Source organism: Hyperoodon ampullatus (genome assembly GCF_949752795.1).
Source record: "Hyperoodon ampullatus genome assembly, chromosome: 13".
NCBI lineage: Eukaryota > Metazoa > Chordata > Mammalia > Artiodactyla > Ziphiidae > Hyperoodon > Hyperoodon ampullatus.
In genome coordinates, this window is record NC_136926.1 from 66,334,927 (window position 1) to 66,354,816 (window position 19,890).

Sequence of the window (19,890 nt, forward strand, 5' to 3'; positions counted from 1 at the left end):
GGTGACTCTGGCCAAGCCCCTCAAGGTCTCAGCTCTCAACAGCCTATCCTTCTGCACTCCTTGAGTTTCAAGTGAGGAGCCACGAGATAGGGAGATTTTTAAAAGGCCTGAAAACTAAAGGGCAACATAAATGTGAGTGTCAGAAAGAATGTTAAAGATCATTTTGAGCACTTGCGGCAGAGCAATGGAAGGCAGTTCTTAGATGCACAGGTCGGCCCTGCCTGCTTCAGGTTGTTCCAGATTCCTAACCGACATCCAGTCGAGGCAGTAAGCCAATCAGGGCATTGCCCAATCAGCATAGTACTCCACACCCCCAGCCCATCTGTGCCAAACAAAAATCCTACACACATTTCCAACTGCCCCCAAGAAGGAGGCATAAACCCCATCACCTGTAAGAAGGGGTGATCATCACCCTCTACAGGTTCTTCTTCAGACCAGATCTTCAAACACTCAGTTTCCTCGGGGTTAGACCTGAGAACTTTGCTCAACAATCTCTCCCAAGATGACATCATCCACTCCCAAGGCTTTAAGTCCCACCTATAGGCAAAGACCTCTCAACTCCATCATAGACTCAATTACTAGACAGCTTTATTTGGATGTCAGGGGTGGGGGATCCTGAATGAAACAGTTCCCAAATAAACTCATTTTCAACCCTTCAGAGTGTCTCTCCAACTCCCTTCCCCCATCTTCCTGGTCTCATCAGATACAACTTCTATCTACCCAGTTTCCCAAGCCAGAAACCCAAGAATCATCTTTTCCGGGGACGCAGGGTATCAAAGTGGTCAAGAGCACAGGGTTTGGTATTAGGGGGCCCGGGTTCATATCATCTCTGCCAACTGCCTGCTATGCTCCTTAGGCAAGATGCATGACTTCTGTGGTTCCGCTGACAAACCTATAAAATTTAGTGAGTGCTGCAATAATGATTAAGTAATGCTCATACATCACTTATGACCTTAAGGAACATTCCGTGTTGTTATCATGCCTATCAATAAAGTAGGGAAATATTTCTGAGATACACTAATAAACTTTTCTCTTTTACATTTCTTTTACATGGCATTCTCCTTCCTCAACTCAAAGTATTAATTTGTCTCAGGAGGATTAGGATTGTTACAACAGGAAGGCGAAGACAAAGGAAAAGTGCCCAAGTTCATCTTTTGACTGTCAGAACGTGATTTTCAAGTATGTTAATTGTCTTGGTAGCATGGTAATTGTCTTGAAATTCTGTCTGCTGCTGTGGAGAAATGAAGTAAAAGTTTGTTAAATTTCCATTCCAAAATCAAGAGCCAGGCCTGGGGGAAAGTGAACATCAGTTTCACTGTAAATCACAGACAAAGAGAACTCAGGATGTGAAGTGAGGGGAACCGGGAGAGGCTTCTGGTGCGATAAGAGCCTGGAGGAAGGCTCACAGTGGAACCAAGGGAGGCAGGCAGTGTCATTTCTAACCTGGGCTCTTTACCCCTCACTTCCTGCCTTAGGGGAACCCTGGACCAGCCTAAGGAAGAAGCCAAGCCTCAAGGGGAAAGCCCAAGTTCAGCTTTGATATCCTTGATTTAAGACCGACAGCATGCCAGTACTGGAGGAGGAGGAAAGGGATGACTCATAGGATGATGATGACGGAAAGCAGAATTTGCTTCTTATTCCTCAAAATTTAGAAGTGTCTTCCAGACGACTTCTTCAAGAGCAAACCACTCATTCTCTTCTTACAGACTTCCTAAGTGAGAAACTGCAGTGTTTTGTGAAACAGTCACTTTGGCTTAGTACCATGATAGCAAGGACATCTTTGATTAGTTCTAAAAACAATGCATCATCAGCCCAACTCAGAGAGAGAGAGGAAAGAGTGCAGGAGACTAGGAAAACCCGGATGCTAAAATGGACACTGCCACTTAGCAATGTGATCTGGACAGGGTCTACAACCACGGTGGGTGGGTCTACAACATACCTCACAATGGTTGTACCTAATTGTGATCATCATCCAGGCCACAGTGTGGATGTATTTTGGTTGATTCATTATCAGTCATCACAGCAAGAAACTATTAGTAAATTTCTATTAATGCAGCCCCCAAGTATTTATATCCCAGGAGAACAGGAGATGGCCACAGACTCCTTCTCTGGTCACTCTGGATCTAAACTCTTGGCTTAATTACGGATGCCACATTTCATGGGGTATACTGAAAAATTGGAATATACTCAAAGGAAGTCAATCAGAATTCTGAACCGTCACACGAGGAACACTAGCCAGACCAGGAAGAGTCTAGCTTAGAGGAGAAAAGACTAAAGGTGCATTCCCAGACCAATCTGTTCTGGTGGCTGCTCCAGAAAAGAGGCAGGAACCAGGGTGGGAGTAAGTGACAGTAAGATATCTGCTCACCTCTGAGTTTCAAACAGTGGAATGAGGGGGACTAGAAGTTTCCAGAAAGACTGGGTACCACAACATTGAAGATGCTGAAAAGGAACCCCTATCCCAGAAGATTTGACCTCAAAAGCCTTCCAGCTCCAAGAAGGGAACTCTTAGTTATTCTATGCATTTCATGAACATATACTCTGCAAAATAAAATAAGAATATCTACAAATACAAGGAAGTAAAATGAACAGCACTGTAGAAATGACAACCTCATACAACTGGGAAGAAAAATCTCTGCTTTGGATTGCTGAGCTAGAGTTCCTACACATCAGGCAATTATGATGGATCAATATGTGCAATGACAAATGGAATAAAACTCTAGGAGCCCAACGACCCAGTGGGGAAGCAAAACCAACTGGAGTGAGCATATATTGATCCGACTGGTACTCCACATTTAAGCTAAATGCAGCTAGACTCCACACAGTTCACACACCTATATTAACAGGTCCCCAGTAACCTCTCCGTAACCACACGGTTAGGGGTACAGTACTGCTAGCTACTAAGGATAACTAATTGGAAGCCGCTGGATACTAGGATGTCCCCCTGCTCTTCATCCCTCTCCTACTAGGTATGAGGCATTTTCTTCTTCTTCTTTTTCTAAAATTTATTTATTTATTTTATTTTTGGCTGCATTGGGTCTTCATTGCTGCACGTGGGCTTTCTCTAGTTGCCACGAGCAGGGGCTACTCTTCGTTGAGGTGCACAGGCTTCTCATTGTGGTGGCTTCTCTTCTTGTGGAGTATGGGCTCTAGGCACGTGGGCTTCAGTAGTTGTGGCACGCGGGCTCAGCAGCTGTGGCTCGCGGGCTCTAGAGGGCAGGCTCAGTAGTTGTGGCGCACAAGCTTAGTTGCTCTGTGGCATGTGGGATCTTCCCGGACCAGGGCTCGAACCCATGTGCCCTGCATTGGCAAGCGGATTCTTAACCACTGTGCCACCGGGGAAGCCCTACACGGCATCTTCTAAAAAGACATCCCACACTTCTAAGTACTCTTGGTACTTGCTCTTCTGAAGAATGTTAATTTCCTTTTTAACCAAAAGGGACACCTTTTTAAAGGCAGGTCATTGATCATGAGGCATTTTGTTCTCTAGTTCTGGGAATACAGAGGACCGAATTAATTTCCATCATCTTTTGGCTGTAGGTGCCCCTCCTCTGGCTTCCAAAATCATTGATCTATGATGGGAACAGGAGCCAGGTGGACTCAAAAAGCATTTGCTTTTAAATCTGTCCACTGTGCTTCTAAAGGACATAAACACAGGGCCTTGTCCTGGACGTGCTGCATGGCCTGCAGGCTTTCTACAATGTTACCCATGCACAGAAGAGGCCCTTCACTTCCCAGCACTCTGCTGTTGACAAAGACCAGGTGGATCGCCTGAGTTACACAGGTGGTTTCAGCAAAGTTCTCAACCCTGCTTCACGAAGACAGCATGTGCAAGTGTTTATATCACCACCTGAGCACCATCTGATTAACTCAACCTCTGGGAGTGAGGCCTGGACATGGGTAGCTTGGAACCTTCCTAGCGATTCTCCTGTGCAGCCAGGGTTGAGAACCACGGCAGGAAAAGCTAGGCATCTGCTATATTGGGAGGATCCTCTACCTTCTAACAGGCTTTCAAATTCTGTAACTTCTTTCCTTGATCAAAGTTCACTCTCAGAGCCTTAATTCATACTGAGATGCTAAAAGCAACAAAACAGAGCTTAAAGACTGAGGAGACAATTAAAGCTTGTGACACGGATTCTTTTTGTGAGCACCAGCTCTGAATCCCCCAAATCATAGAGACTCATCTATTCTAAAAGTTTTCCAAACGCTTGTCCAAAGACTTGCTCCTCTCTGAATCAGTTGTAGAGCTTTTTAAAGAGATAATTTGGTTTCACCCTTGAAATTCTGGTTCAGTAAAGCAGGTGTGTGTGTGGGGGGGATTCTCTCCATGGTTCTGAAATGGAGCCGTCTGGGGTAACCTCTGCTTACTCCCTCCATGGGCAAGGCCAGTACTAAAATTCAACTCTAACAATTTATCTCCATTATAAAGGACCTCCCCAAGGCTTTCTTCTTTTTCTTTTTTGAGACAAAACACTGTCCACTGTTACATAAGAACCTATGTTCTGATGTAATCAGAAAGCTACTAAAAGAGCAGTGCTCTTTTTAACTCAGTCTAGGAAAGTGACACTGCTAGAGGAATAATGGTCATGTTTTCCTTATATGTCTCCTATGACGGGGACGGCCTGCACTGAGCCAGCCACCTTCTCTCACCTTCTTTCCATTGTAGCACACCGATAAGAACTACGGGGCCAGGGGACAGATTTCCTCTGGGGACCATGAACTAGTCCACAAAGACAACTGCATTTATGGGTGTAGACACTGCCCTGGACAGGAAACTAGTCCTCTCTTTTCCCCTATCTACTAGGAAAACTGTGAGCAAGCTCTCCCTGAAATATGTATTCATAAATTACTTTCTGTGCTACTGTACTAATACACTGTGCATATTATAAGAGATACACCAACAGAATTTTAAACCTTAAAAGATTGTGAAAAATAAAGTTCTAATATTTTCTTCCCACATGCCAGTGAATCTCCCAAAAACCAATGTGCCCCAGCAGACTGTTGCTCTAACCAAGTGATGCACCACCGCAGGGACCAGAAGTGACCGAGTCTCGCTTCCATCCACTTGGGAAAAGCTGTTTTTCCGGCCTCCACCACATGCTCAGTTAGTGAGATCAGGCAGGCTGTCTCTCAAGCAACTGCCTATAAAAGCAATCGAATAATCACTTGGTTCCTGCAGTGTATTGTATTACTTTCCTTTTGCTTAAGCTTACAGATTCCATCACCAAAGGGCAGTGGTGTCCACATTCTAACACTGTTCTAGGAGCTGCTGAGTGAGTAACAGTGCAACTTCACTTTAAGTTCAAAACTCAAAGCTGCTGGTTTTCTGTATATGACAAAAAATAGGTTTAGACATAGTGCCACTGATGCTGTATTTCCTCCAGACAGATGAGCAACAACCTATAAACTTCTGTAATTCTCATTTCAAACACAAGCCTATAAGTCCAAAAGAACATGGCTAATCACATGGAGTGGCCAGCCTTCTACTATTCCCTTGGGCCTGAAGGACCATCTGTTCTCTGAGGGTGACCTATAAAGGGAATCCTGCTCAGCCCTGATGGCTTCTTCCAGCACTTCTTTCCTTTGGACACTATGAAATGATAATGACATTACTTATCAGATCATCAGTACTATTTATCGCCAGATTATCACCACCACCACTGTATCAGACACTTACTGAACACTTACTCTGTGCCGGAAATCTTTCTAAGCACTTTTCATTTATCAACTAATTTAATTCTAACAATCTGGTGATTTAGACACTATTTATCCCCATGTTAAAGACGCAGGCACTGATGCAAAATAAGGTTAGGTGGCTTGCCAAGGTCACACGGCTCCTCTGTTCTGAGAGCCAAGGCAGTCCTGTCCCTGGACGCCGAGCCGCTGTGCTTTACGGCACCTTCCTCTCCTACTAAACGTGGGCACATGAGCACATGAGGTCCACTGCCACTCTGTCTTTTGGGATATAAAGGTAAAGATACGCAGTTAAAAAAAGAGTAGCTAACATGGTGTGAAGGCATTATCATGATGTAAACAGAAATGTCGTTTCATCCTGCTAGGCTTCATATTTTACCAGCTTTTTTTCACTGAAAATTATTTCAGACACCGTGTAAAACGAAATCTTATTCACATGTCAGCACCACTATGAATTCTGAAAGCAGCCCGTGTGAGGTGACGAGTGTGACTCTGACAGCAGAACCAGGCTGGGTAACGACAACGCGGGAGGAAGCTCGAGAGCGCGTCCACTGGGTCCTGCCCGGCGCGGGACGGCTGCTCAGGGGCCAGTTATTTCTTACAATAACCCGAGGATGGAAGTACACACACAGATCCTCTTGATTCAGCTGAGGAAATGGAGGAACCTTAGGTGAAAGAACGTGACCAGGTGAAACACGGGAAGGAAGCAGTGAGGCTGGGCTACTAACTGGAGTCTGGCGTGCCCACCTCCTCAGACATGAGCCCCTGAAAATCACGCCTGACCAACCTGGTGTGCACAGGTTTTAACACAATTTAAAATACAGGTAAGGACCTACGTTTTTATTTCTATTAGATTAAATTATCAGTTCTTAGTAAAAGAACTGCTCCCAGCACGTTATAGAAATCCAGCCGGGTTAACACCTCCTCATCGATAGATAAGGACGGAAGCAAAAGATCTCTTAAATCTGCACATGCATCAAGCTAGGGAGACTTAAAATATCAAATGCAAAAATAAAGATTCAAAGAGATACCCTGGAATATTGGAACACAGGGACAAAAGGTGAAATTTAATACAGGTAACTGTGAATCCTGCTCAGCATATAAAAAATCAATTGTGCAAAGTTGCAGAATGAGGGAAACATATCTTAAAAGGAGCTTGAATTTATAGTGACAGAAAGTAGTTCAGTGGTTACCTGGTGGTGGAGGGGTGGATTTCAAAGAAACACAAGGAAACTTTTCGAAGTTAAGGGAATATTCATTAACTGGATCATGGTGATGGTTTCGTGGGTATACGCATATGTCAAAATCTGTCAAACTGTATGTGCAATTTAATGTAACTGCACTTTCAACAGGTGCAGCTTACTGCTAGTCAATGAAACCTCATTACAGTGGTAATAAAATAATTCTTGTGCATATGTGGGCAGGGAGAGGGGAAATAGGAATTTGACAGCTTGCAAACAGTAAAAATCAGCAATATGAAACGCCTGCCAAGTCAGTGCAATTGTCAGCTCTGTAACAGAAACTCTCTGTAAGGAGGAACTCTTCGCCTCATCCGGCAGACTGCACACAGAGACCACGGATATCAGACAGAAAGACCGGACGGTGTCCAGGGGCGACCCACAGTGGGACAGGGGCTGAAAGCTATGCTCAGAAGGAATGGCTGTGGGAGCCAGGATGCTCAGCCAGAGTCAGGGAGGGGGCTGCCACGCGCGTAAGGCAATGCTCACTGTCCTGTGTGGCTGCTCGGGACAGAGCTCAGAGCCACAGGTGAAGGCGACTGAAGACGAGTGGAGTGCTGCGTGATGGAGAAATTCCCGACAATGAAAGCTGTTAAAAATGGAACACGCTTGAGAGACAGCACTGCGTGGACTGGGAATGGTCAAGCAGCACCCAAAGGACCAGTTGCTGGAATGCGGTCTCCAGCGTCCCTACAGCTTAACCAGTTCCTACCAAATGACTGCAGGCCCTTTCCTAACATGACGTCATTCCCCAGGTAAGATAAAAAGCTGTTACTAACGAAATGAAGTAGCTTTCAGCTCCATGATTTTTGATTTGGGACTTGACTATTAGTAACATTCATGACCTCTGCAGTGTCACAGAAGTTAGACAAAGGAAATGGTCCAGTCCTATTCTTTTCTAAACTCACAATTTTAAAAGGAGATGACAATATACACTTACCATCAATTTCTTTTAACACAGGGATGTCATAATTAGCCACCTTCACTGCATACTTAATCTTCCCCTACACTCAAATCTAAGTAATATAACTAGAATTTTAAACAGGGTAGGTAGAAATATAAAGAAACTATACAGTCTAAGAGCTTATAAAGGATCAAATGATGCTATTGACCTCGGTGCTGGGGCACCCCGTGGGGAGGGACAGGGGTGTACAGGCATGGCTGAGCAGGGGGTCATGGAGAGGAGACGAGGGAAGCAGGGAGGAGTAAGTGCAGCAGAAGAGCCTGGGGAAGACAGCACCCTGGGAAGAATCTGAACAAAGGGAACTAACTACCCAGGGCATGTTCGAGAAATAAGAGATAATGGCAGAGAGGAGACAAAGTCATTCCTGTGTTCAGACATCGTGAACATCTCCTATACCTTGTCCTAAAGCAACCTAGTCCTGACCTGAAATCATAATGAATGGGAAGGAAAGCAAAACTGCATCCAAAAGTCAGGGCTGAATGAAGTCACAGCTTCAGACTTCCCTGTAAAAATCCAGGAAGTCGCTGCTCCCTAACCACTGACCTCCCCAGCGACGCCGTCACTTGTTGTATTCGACGACAGCCAAGGAAGCTGTCCGTCAGCTTTCACATCAGCTCCCCCAATTTTTATAGCACTCAACGGGTTTTAAAGGTTCCTCATGACCTCTCGCAGGTCCAAATCCCTCTCTGAGGTGATGCCACTATTCTCCTTACAGGGTGGACTCACTGAGAACCACAGGCCCCGAAGGGTTTGTGAAGGACACACAGTAGGTGGGGGAGACCTCACCAGGGACAGACCCCTGGACACTCCCGTACAGCAAACATCTTACAGAGAAACAAAACCTGGCTCTGCTCTCAACACTGAAAACATGAGGCTCAATCAGAAAGTACTTCACAGCCCAAACTTCCCCAAACTATACAACCCAGAATAATAAACTACCTTACATCAAAAAGGAAGGAAGAAACTGACACCATTCTAGTTAAAACTTGATCTCAAAGCAAAGTGTGAATTTCGGTCACCTATGTGCAGTTCTTTTTTTTTTTTTTGCGGTACGCGGGCCTCTCACTGTTGTGGCCTCTCCCGTTGTGGAGCACAGGCTCCGGACATGCAGGCTCAGCAGCCATGGCTCACGGGCCCAGCCGCTCTGCGGCATGTGGGATCTTCCTGGACCGGGGCACGAACCCGTGTCCCCTGCATCGGCAGTGGACTCTCAACCACCGCGCTACCAGGGAAGCCCCTGCAGTTCTTTTTAAAAATTATTTTCCCAAAGATCCAAATTCCACAGAGTCTGCAGCCCAAAAGAGATGCTGAAATCTCCTGAGTCTGTTCTTCTCTATCCCAGAGTATGCCACCCCAATGACCAGGAAGATAAAGTTGTCAATTCTATTTTTTTTTTTTGACCTCCGAAGATGGAAAACGTAGAACTTTCTCATTACCTCTCTCCCTTCTGCAACACATCTCCACAGTCAGGATTTCTCCTGGAGCACTCCCACAGGTGGGGGCAGGTTTCAATCGGCTGCCACAGGTGGGCCGAGCTGCACTTCCCCTCCCCGGGACCCCGAACAGGAGCGGTCCCATCTTTCACTATAAGTCACAGCTCAGCAGCACAGCAGAGCCAGATGGAAATGTGTGTGCTCTATTACCTTGGCTACCCAAGCAAATGAATTTGCTCTGCAGTGTCCCCACTCTCCTTCAGGAAAGAACACAAAAGCTAAAAAAAAAAAAAAAAAAAAAAAAAAGGATCAGACCTGGGGAGCACAATAGGTGGCCCACTCCTACCAGCAGAGCTAGAAAATACACCAAAACTCTAATCTCACTCTGGAATTTAGACACTTTTGAAACATTAAGGCAAAAGGTCTATGCTTCGGTCTTCATGGCCCTGAGGACCAGAGTTTGCTCTGTTTTGGGAAGACTACCTGGGGCCAGTCGACAGGCACCAGTGATTGAGGGAGTACAGCTTCACATAGGGCTTTGGGGCAAAGAAACCGGGTCTGAATTCCAGCTTCAGCATCTACTGTCAATCATTACACAGAGGTCATTGAAACAGGCAAGGTATTTCCGCAAGAATCTAAACTACTCATGAGAAGGTGTTCTCATCCTTGGAAATGGTATAGGAACATGGAGAGAAGGAAGAGATTTTGAAATAGGGCCCATCAGAGAAAAATTGGTCTTTGAACATCCCTTGTGTCATATCATCTCTTTATCTAACAAGCTCTAAAATGTCTCCATTAATCTAGGCCATCATTTCCCAAAGAATCCTTGAAGACAGTTGTGTCTAAATATGATTTGCAAACCCAGCATAATGCATCCCCATTGTGGAGACTCAGGATGCATGTCAACATAACTACCCTGAGAAGCCCCCTGCCCTGAAGGCAGATGGTTCACTTGATTAATCCAGGGTTCCCAAGAGTCGTCTGACCATCTCTGTACCCTTTGTTAATAGAACACGCTTTTCTCTCAAAGTTCACCCCAGCCTTCAGAGGCCTCCACCGTCTGGCTCTAACTGTACCGTCCACACACCCCCCGACGCAGACACACTTACCACACAGGTTAAGCTTTCCTGGGTGCTGGTTCCCTAACCATGCCTTTTGTGAATAATAGCTTTTTTGAGATATAGTTCACCAAACACACGATTCACCCATTTAAAGTACACAATTCAGTGGGTTTCAGGGCATCTGCAGAGCTGTGCACCCACCCACACAATCAGCTGCAGAAAATTTTCATCACCCACCCCCCACCATTGCCACCACTTAAAAAAACAAGACATCCTCATCAGCAATCACTCCCCATTCCCCTCAAACCTCCAGCCCTAGGCAAATACTAATCTACCTCTCTCTATATTTGTCTACTCTGGACATTTCATATAAGTGGAATCGCACAGTATGGGTTCTTTTATGTCTGGCTTCTTTCACTTAGCATATTTTCAAGGTTCATCCCTGTATCAGTATTTTCTTCCTTTTCATGTACCAAATAATATTCCACTGTATGGCTATAACCACATTTTATTTATCCATTGGTCAGTTGATGGATATTTAGTTTCTTCCCCACCTTTTGGCTACTGTGAATAATTCTGCTATGAATGTTTGTGGATGAGTTTCTGGGTGAACATGTTTTCATTTCTCTTGGGTACATACATGAGAGTAGAATTGCTGAGTCCTGTGGTAACTCTGTCTAACCTTTTGAAGAACTGCTGGACCATTTTACAAAGCAGCCGCACCATTTTACATTCCCGCTAGCAGCGTATGAGGATTCTAATTTCTCCACATCTTTGCCAACTCTTGTTGTTATGTCTTTCTGATGACAAACACCCTAGGGGGTGTGAAGCACTATGTCACTGTGGTTTTGTGACCGCACTTTTTTTTTTTTTTTGCGGTATGCGGGCCTCTCACTGTTGTGGCCTCTCCCGTTGCGGAGCACAGGCTCCGGACGCACAGGCTCAGCAGCCATGGCTCAAGGGCCCAGCCGCTCCACGGCACATGGGATCTTCCTGGACCGGGGCACGAACCCGTGTCCCCTGCATCGGCAGGCAGACTCTCAACCACTGCGCCACCAGGGAAGCCCTGTGACCGTACTTTTTGATGCCCTACTGTTAGGGTAATGATCACTTTAATCCACCCATCTAGAGTTCTGCTTCTCACTCTACATATCCTACCAATTCATCAAGATCCAGCTTAAATGCTACAGTTTTCTCGGCCCAGGTGTGACAATCATCTCCAAACTCAATTCAAACAATGCTGAGCATGGCTTCAAGTTACACTTCCTGCAGTTACAGGCTTTTTGGCCTACTGTGTCCACTCTCTCCAACCAGACTAGACTGTTGGCGCCTTAAGAAGTGGGGAGTGGTCTCACATTTCTTAGTGTTCATTCGGGAAGGAGCCTATCAAATAACTGATACTTCACAAACGTTGGCTGATATGACTTAACACAGGAGCTGAGGCTGGAATCAGGGGAGGTAAAAATGAGGGAATGGGCATTTCAGATCTTGAACAAGGGAGGGGCAGAAATAAAGTAGTGGTCAGTCTCCTTTCTCACGGGAGCTATAGTTTCTTATGTGGAAGACAGAATTCACGAATTTGATGTTTTATACTAGCTTAGCCTTTTTATTCACTGTGAATCTCCATTTACTCTCAAGCCTAATTTTGAAGTCAACAGGGATAGGGACAATGAACCAATCATCTTGTTATTGTGTCTCCTCAACCCTTCCATCCAGCACAAGACTCTGGATGGAAACCTCAGGATGGGGATGAAGGTCTGGATTTATCCCTTCGAGCTTTGACAGACTCCTCCCACACACTCAAAGCATCAAGAATTGGAGTGTCCCAGTGTGAACGACATGAAGAAAGAAAATCCAGTGTCCAGTGAATCAAGAGAAAGAATTGCTGAGTCCAAGGCCAACTGACTCAGAGTCAACAAAGACTGGGAGTCATTAACTTTAGTTTCTTGTACGCTTTATTTTGCCCAGCAGTTATGGAGGCTCAGATTCAAAGCAAACTGTGTTAGACTGTGGCTACTTGATCCACATAACAATTAATTCAAAAACTACTGATGAGTCAGGAAGAGCACAATCCAGTTGGCAAGTATTGTTAAATGAACGTGTTCTAGTATTCAAAGTTGACAGAGAAGGCCCATAATGGAAATGCAGCAAAAACCATCCCTGCGAATAAAGACACAGACCTACTTGAGAATGGACTTGAGGATATGGGGAGGGGGAAGGGTAAGCTGTGACAAAGCGAAAGAGAGGCATGGACATATATACACTACCAAACGTAAGGTAGATAGATAGTGGGAAGCAGCCGCAGAGCACAGGGAGATCAGCTCAGTGCTTTGTGACCGCCTGGAGGGGTGGGATGGGGAGGGTGGGAGGGAGGGAGATGCATGAGGGAAGGGATGTGGGAACAGGTGTATATGTATGACTGATTCACTTTGTTATAAAGCAGAAACTAATAAAATAAAAATAAAATAATAAAAAAAAAAAACCATCCCTGCATCTGACCAGTGGGTCTCCCTCTTCCCCTGCAAAGATTCTGCTGGGGCTTCTAATATGCCTCTCAGATCAATAGCAGAAACCATGAGCTGCTGACAACAGAACTTATACAAAAATAGCTCTCTCTCCTGTGGCCACGTGTGCTGGCCTTATGCTTCTAATGCACGTTCATGAGCAAAAACTGCACAAGAATTTCAGCAAAATTATTTGGCTACACCCTAGGACTCAGTGGGTAAAACAATTATAAACCTTAGCACTTTAAAGAAAATCCTTGAGGAAGCGACTCCTTGTCCAACTTTAACATCCAAACCCCTTAATCATCAAATGCATTACCACAGGCAAGATCATATCACCACCACCCTGGATGCCCACACCTTCCCTTTCCCTCTAACAGGTGTGAACAAGGACCCAAACAAGTGAAATAACCCAAGAGTACAGCTTCCGGCATGGAAAGGAAGGTAGGTATTTAATCAAGAGGATCTACGGTATGGATAAAAGTGGAGGCTAGATGTTTCTCAAAGCTGTAGGGGAGCCTCAAGAAGTCTGATAAAGAACAGCAACTTCTGATCCATCTAAGTGCAACTGGCTAGGAGAGGAGAATGGGATGAAAAACAAACATCAATGACATCCATGAAAGGACAAGTCTCAGAGCTGGCAGAACTTTTAGCATGGTAGGAAGTCGTCAGAACCAGGTCATACTCACCTTCCATTTGAGAGCCATAAAGAAACCATCCGTAAAGGAGGAAGGATAATCTTCTTCACATGAAGCAAATGATGACTTGGCTTAAGTGATTCTCCCAAGACGTAGAAGCCTGTCCAGACGCCAGGTCCCCCTCCACTGTGCACACACCTGAGCGAGGCCGTGTGCTGCATCACGCTACCCCTCATCCTTCTCCACATGTGATCTGACCTTGAACTACACTTCAGTCCAGAGGTGTGTGCCTCAACAGCTTACCAAGCTAAGTGACTCCAGGTCAAGCCCTGATAGCAAATGAACATAGTATGTGGTCGTTTTATGGCATCAGAGAGATCAAAGGTCATGACCATTTTAGCTCCACAATCTATCACATTTGGGAGAAATAAAATAGTTGTAGATCATTCTACTTATTATATTGCTGTTCTCCAAACACTGCTTATATTGAATACAGTCACTGTGTATCCATAAGAAAGCAGATCTTTTACATACTGATCTCCACAGCCAGCAATAAAACATTATAAATTAGTAAGGAAACTTATATAACAGTCTTTCCTCATGGAAACTTTCATTGGGCTGAAAATCACACTCTGATATCCACTGAAGCACAGACCACCATAAATGGGATTCTTTCTCACTCCTCTCACTAAATTAGCCTAAGCAGCCCTCCTCCCCACAAAGGACTCCTACCTTTCCTGCTAGCTCTGTAAGATATTCTCTAGAGGTGGCAAAAAAGATTTAGCTGAAAGGATCCAGCATTTTTCTGTTAATTGGAAAAATGCATTTCCACCAAAACTCTGGTAAAACTATCTTTCCCTATACTATATCTTGACAGTTCAAGACCAACACTGTGGTGGTTAATTTTATGTGTCAACTTGGTTAGGCCACAGTTCCCAGACATCTGGTCAAACATTAGTCTGAATACTGCTATGAAGGTGTTCTTTTCTAGATGAAATTAACATTTACATCAGTAGACTTGGGTGGGCCTCACCCAAGCAGTTGAAGATCATAAGAGAAAAAAATTTGACATCCCCACCGAAGAGAATTCTGCTAGTAGAAAGCCTTCAGACTCAAAATGCAGTATTTTTTCCCTGGATCTCCAGTCTGCCAGCCTACCCTGCACATTTTGGACATGCCAAGCCTCCACAACTGCATGAGCCAATTCCTTAAAATAAAAACCCCTCTCTTTACATACACACAAACACACGCATGCACACACACACACTCCATATTGGTTCTGTTTCCCTGCAGAACCCTAACCGATACACTCACCTAGCCCAACTTCTGCCAAAACAGACCTGTACCTATCTTTCAGAGTTCGAAAATCAGACCTGCTTAAGTACCTAAACAGAACTCCACCTCCAGGCTAAAGACCTGAAACCACGATGCATAACTGCTAATTTGAAATTTCTATATCTGCCCCAAATGCCTGGCATCTCAAGAAGTTGTCAGAGTCCTGGTTCCTTCAAAAGGGAGCCTTCAGTGAGATCTGCAAAGTGAATGGTGATGGTATAAAATGGATTCATTACACCTGGAGGGGAGGAGAGAAGGCCAAAAGAAAGTCAAGGAGAGATGAAACACTAGGCATTAACTGCATTGCTCAAAACTGAAATAAGTCTAAAGAGCCACTGTCCTCCAAGCCAAGGTTCAGGTTCACAAGAATAAGATGAAGACATGAGGAAACGTGGTAAGAAAAGAACCTGAGCTGGTTTGGTTCCCAAGACTCTTCCTCAATCCCAGAATGACCACTCCACCACTGAGAAAAAGCAGCCGAAGAAGGCAGAAACTCCCTTTTCTTCCCTCGGACTACCCAGGAGGACTTCTGGGCTGAGGTTATTCTTACCTGGCCATCTGCTTGTAGGCTTCCTCGGCCACAGCAAAGATGTGAGGGTCCATATCCCCCATGTTTTGGCCACTGTAGGCATAGATGACATCTTGACCATAGATTGGCAACTGTTCATAAGGATTAATGGCAACAAGCACGATCCCTGCAAACAGAAAATGCAGTCAGATTCTGAGAGCACGATGGCCTCCTGACGAGCTTTACAGGCCCCTGTTCATATGCATCAGAACTAAAGAAGGAAAGAGGAACAGAAGGAGTCTTAACCAATCACTCAACTAAATCTAGACGTATGTGTGTTTATCAGGCACTCTGCTAGACCCTGATGGAGAAAAGAATGACAGGCCAGGCCTCCAAATGCCCTAGAGCATGGAATAAGCACATGTGCATGGGCACGCGTGCACACACACAAACACGCACGCACAAATGCTCAACAAATTGAATTCATAAAATAGACATGTACAAAGTGTTGCAGGATCAGAAAGAAGAGGGTACTTAACCCTGCCAACAGGTGTCAGGCTTAAAAAAAAACTCTCAGAATTAAAATCTAAAAGAGGGACTATTAATTTCTCATTTGTATGTGGGTTGTCTTAACTAAAATATAAACAACTTGTGAACAGGAAATATGATTTACACATCGTAATGTCAAATCTTGGCTCAGCCAATTATTTTTCATTTTTCATTTATTTATTTTTTAACATCTTTACTGGAGTATAAATGCTTTACAATGTTGTGTTGGTTTCTGCTGTACAACAAAGTGAATCAGCTAAACGTGTACAGATATCCCCATATCCCCCTCCCCTTGCGTCTCCCTCCCACCCTCCCTATCCCACCCCTCTAGGTGGTCACAAAGCACCGATCTGATCTCCCTGTGCCATGCGTCAGCTGATTATTAATTGTGTGACTTTGCCAAATTACTTAACCTCTGAGTGCCTTAGTTTCCTAGACCACAAAATGGGGATAATAATTGCATTTCCCTGGTTATCCTCAGGGTAAAATGATTAATAGAGAGAACCTTCACACCATTCAGATTTGCACAGTAAGCACTGAGTGTTGGCTATTTTTTATTGTCTCACATCACACTATATCATGCATTATCTTTCACTTCACTATTTTTCCCATTTTGTGTCCCCAAAAGGACATATTGCAATGGTGGATTCAAAAACTACATGTTGAATGAAGAGTTAGCAAATCCTCTCACCCTGAAGATCTTTTACGGAAGGGTAAGGTAAATTGATATTTGAGGATGTGAAGAGCGAGAAAAAAACAAATTCAATATTCAAGATAAGACAAATTCATGCCTTTTTCTTTCACATAAACATATCCTGGATCTCAAGGGAACCACTGATGGGTACAAAAAATGTGAGCTTTTCCAGTCATTTGGGGAAGAGAAGGCAAAAATGGAAAGGGTCACTGCCAAAATGGGAGAGCTCCTACACTGTGCTCCCTTCTGGTGGTTGAAAAGAAGCAGAGTCTAGAGAATGAGAAGACAAGCCATAGACATATCTGATAAGGGACTGTTACCCAAAATATACAAAGAACTCTTAAAACCCAACAGTAAGGGAATGAACCATCTAATTAAAAAATAGGCAAAAGACCTACACAAACACCTCACCAAAGAAGATATAGAGATGGCAAATAAGCATGGGAAAAGATGCTCCACATCGTAAGTCATTAGGGAAATGCAGATTGAAACACCAATGAGATACCGCTATACACCTATTAGCATGGCCAAAATCCAGAACACTAGCAAGATCAAATGCTGGTGAGGATGTGGAGCAAAGGAAACTCTTATCTCATCACTGGTGGTAATGCAAAAGGGCACAGCCACTTTGGAAGTTTCTTATGAAACTAAACATAATCTTACCATATGATCCAATAATCACACTCCTTGGTATTTAGCTAAAGGAGTCGAAAATACATCCACAGAAAAACCTGCACGTGGATGTTTATAACAGCTATATTCATAATTGCCAAAACTGAGAAGCAACGAAGATGTTCTACAGTAGGTGAATGGACAAACTGTGGTACACTGAATAATGGAATATTAGTGTTATAAAGAAATGATTTATCAAGACATGAAGAGACATGGAGAAAACTTAAATACATATTACTAGGTGAAAGAAGCCAATTCAAAAAGGCTACACACTGTGACTATACCATATGATATTCTATAAAGGCAAAATTATAGAGACAGTATAAAAACTCAGTGGTTGCCAGGGGTTAGCGGGGAGAGAGGGATGAACAGGCAGAGCACAGATGACTTTTAGGGCAGTGAAACTACTGTTATGATACCATAACGGTGGCTACATGTCATTATACACTTGTCTAAACCCACAGAACATATAACACCAAGAGTGACCTAATGTGAACTATGGACTTTGGGTGATAGCGATGTGTCATTGTGGGTTCATCAATTTTAACAAATGTTTCACTCTTGAGCAGAATGGTGATAGTGGGGAAGGCTCTGCATGTGTTGGGAAAGGGGTTATATGGGAAGTCTGTGTACCTTCCACTCAGTTTTGCTCTCAGCCTAAAATTGCTGTAAAATGTAAAGTCTATTAAAAGGGGAAAAAATACGAGAGAGAGGGAGAGAGAGAGAAAGAAACGTGAAACTTAATAAACCACATTACCCAAGTAAAGAAGAAAGGGCAAAGAGAGGAAAAAGACAAAGTCCAAAGACAAAGTCCTCTTCAGACGAAAGTTTTCCTGAAAATACAACCTGGAATGAAAAATAAGGCCCAGAACTGAGAAAAACTCCAATTAATAAGAGAATTCTCCAAGTCATTCGCCTTAAAAACAGCCTCTCATGTTCTACTGGTTACTGAGAGGTGTATAAAACCCTAGTTCATTCCATTCAAATTTTGATATTATACTCTGAGGTCACACATTTTCCTAAAATGTCTCAGCTCCCTCCACAGCAGGTAAGAGTGCTTCTTGATGACTTAGAATTCTGCGCTACATCAGTCACTCTGAAAGCTGAAGCTGGAAGAGCCAAGGTACGCTTGAATAAATACATACACACACCCGGACCTCTCTTAGAAGGAATGCCTGTAAAAAGCGAAGCTGGTGGTCATTTATCCCTTTCTCCAAAAAGGGAGATTTTCAAAAATCTTTTTGAAAAAAAAAAAACAAACACTTACTGAGGGCTTCTTTCAAATAAAACTCTCACTAACAACTGGGGGAAAGGAGCTTTGGGAAACTCTCTCAAGCACTGAAATCAACATGGTATTTCCAGCTCCCGAAATCTGGCATAAAAGCTCACCCTAACTTAGCAGCCAGCTGGCCAATTCCAAACCAAAGTGGGATATCACAATGAAAAGAACCCTGACCCCCTGAGGGCTCACCTAGGATCACAGATAAGACCAAGGCACTGAAGTACAAATGGGACAACCCCCCACAAAGAAGCCCTCAGCTGACTCTGCAACCAGATATTAAAATGTTTTGCCCTCAAACGACAATATATATAGGGTTCTTGTTTTCACCATACCACTTAACAATAGTCTAAAAAAGAGAAGCCAAAATTTGGGATGGGGAAAATAGAGAAATTTCAAGAAAAATGTGAGAGAAATTTTAGGACATTTCTTTAAAGCATCTGTCATGGCACATAAATCATACCAATGTTTTCTTAGGTCAGTCTCCCAAGACAATAGAAATAAAAACAAAAATAAACAAATGGGACCTAATCAAACTTACAAGCTTTTGCACAGCAAAGGAAACCATAAAAAAGAAAAGACAACCTACAGAATGGGAGAAAATACTTGCAAACAATGCAATCAACAAGGGCTTAATTTCCAAAATATACATACAGCTCATACAACTCAACAACAAAAAAACAGACAACCCAATCGAAAAATGGGCAGAAGACCTAAATAGGCATTTCACCAAAGAAGACATAGAGATAACCAAGAGGCACATGAAAAGCTGCTCAACATCGCTAATTATAAGAGAAATGCAAATCAAAACTACAGTGAGGTACCACCTCACACCAGTCAGAATGGCCACCATTAAAAAGTCTACTAATAACAAATGCTGGAGATGTATGGAGAAAAGGGAACCCTCCTACACTGTTGGTGGGAATGTAAGTTGGTGCAGCCACTATGGAGAACAGTATGCAGGTTCCTCAGAAAACTAAAAATAGAATTACCACATGATCCAGCAACCCCACTCCTGGGCATATATACAGACAAAACTGTAAGTCAAAAAGATACATGCACCCCTATGTTCATAGAAGCACTATTTACAACAGCCAAGACATGGAAACAACCTAAATGTCCATCAACAGATGAATGCATAAAGATGATGTGGGGTGTGTCTGTGTGTATATGTATATGTGTGTGTGTGTATGTGTGTGTGTGTGTGTGTGTGTGTGTGTGTGTATATATATATATATATATATGAATACTACTCAGCCATAAAAAAGAACGAAATAATGCCATTTGCAGCAACATAGATGCAAACAGAGATTATCATACT

At 43.7% G+C, this 19,890-nt stretch overlaps 1 protein-coding gene and 1 long non-coding RNA gene across 2 annotated transcripts in view; both read right to left on the minus strand.

Annotated features, from left to right (window-relative positions):
- LOC307062397 overlaps positions 1-13,834 on the minus strand; it is a 28,400-nt gene extending 14,566 nt beyond the window's left edge. Inside the window, exon 1 of the long non-coding RNA XR_013811219.1 lies at positions 13,584-13,834. This is a non-coding gene — a long non-coding RNA (uncharacterized lncRNA). The remainder of the gene's footprint in view (positions 1-13,583) is intronic.
- Positions 1-19,890, minus strand: part of MYO5B (myosin VB) — a 385,365-nt gene that overhangs the window by 193,721 nt on the left and 171,754 nt on the right. Inside the window, exon 4 of the mRNA XM_079718130.1 lies at positions 15,418-15,562. Coding sequence (XP_079574256.1) covers positions 15,418-15,562 — 145 coding nt within the window. The remainder of the gene's footprint in view (positions 1-15,417; positions 15,563-19,890) is intronic.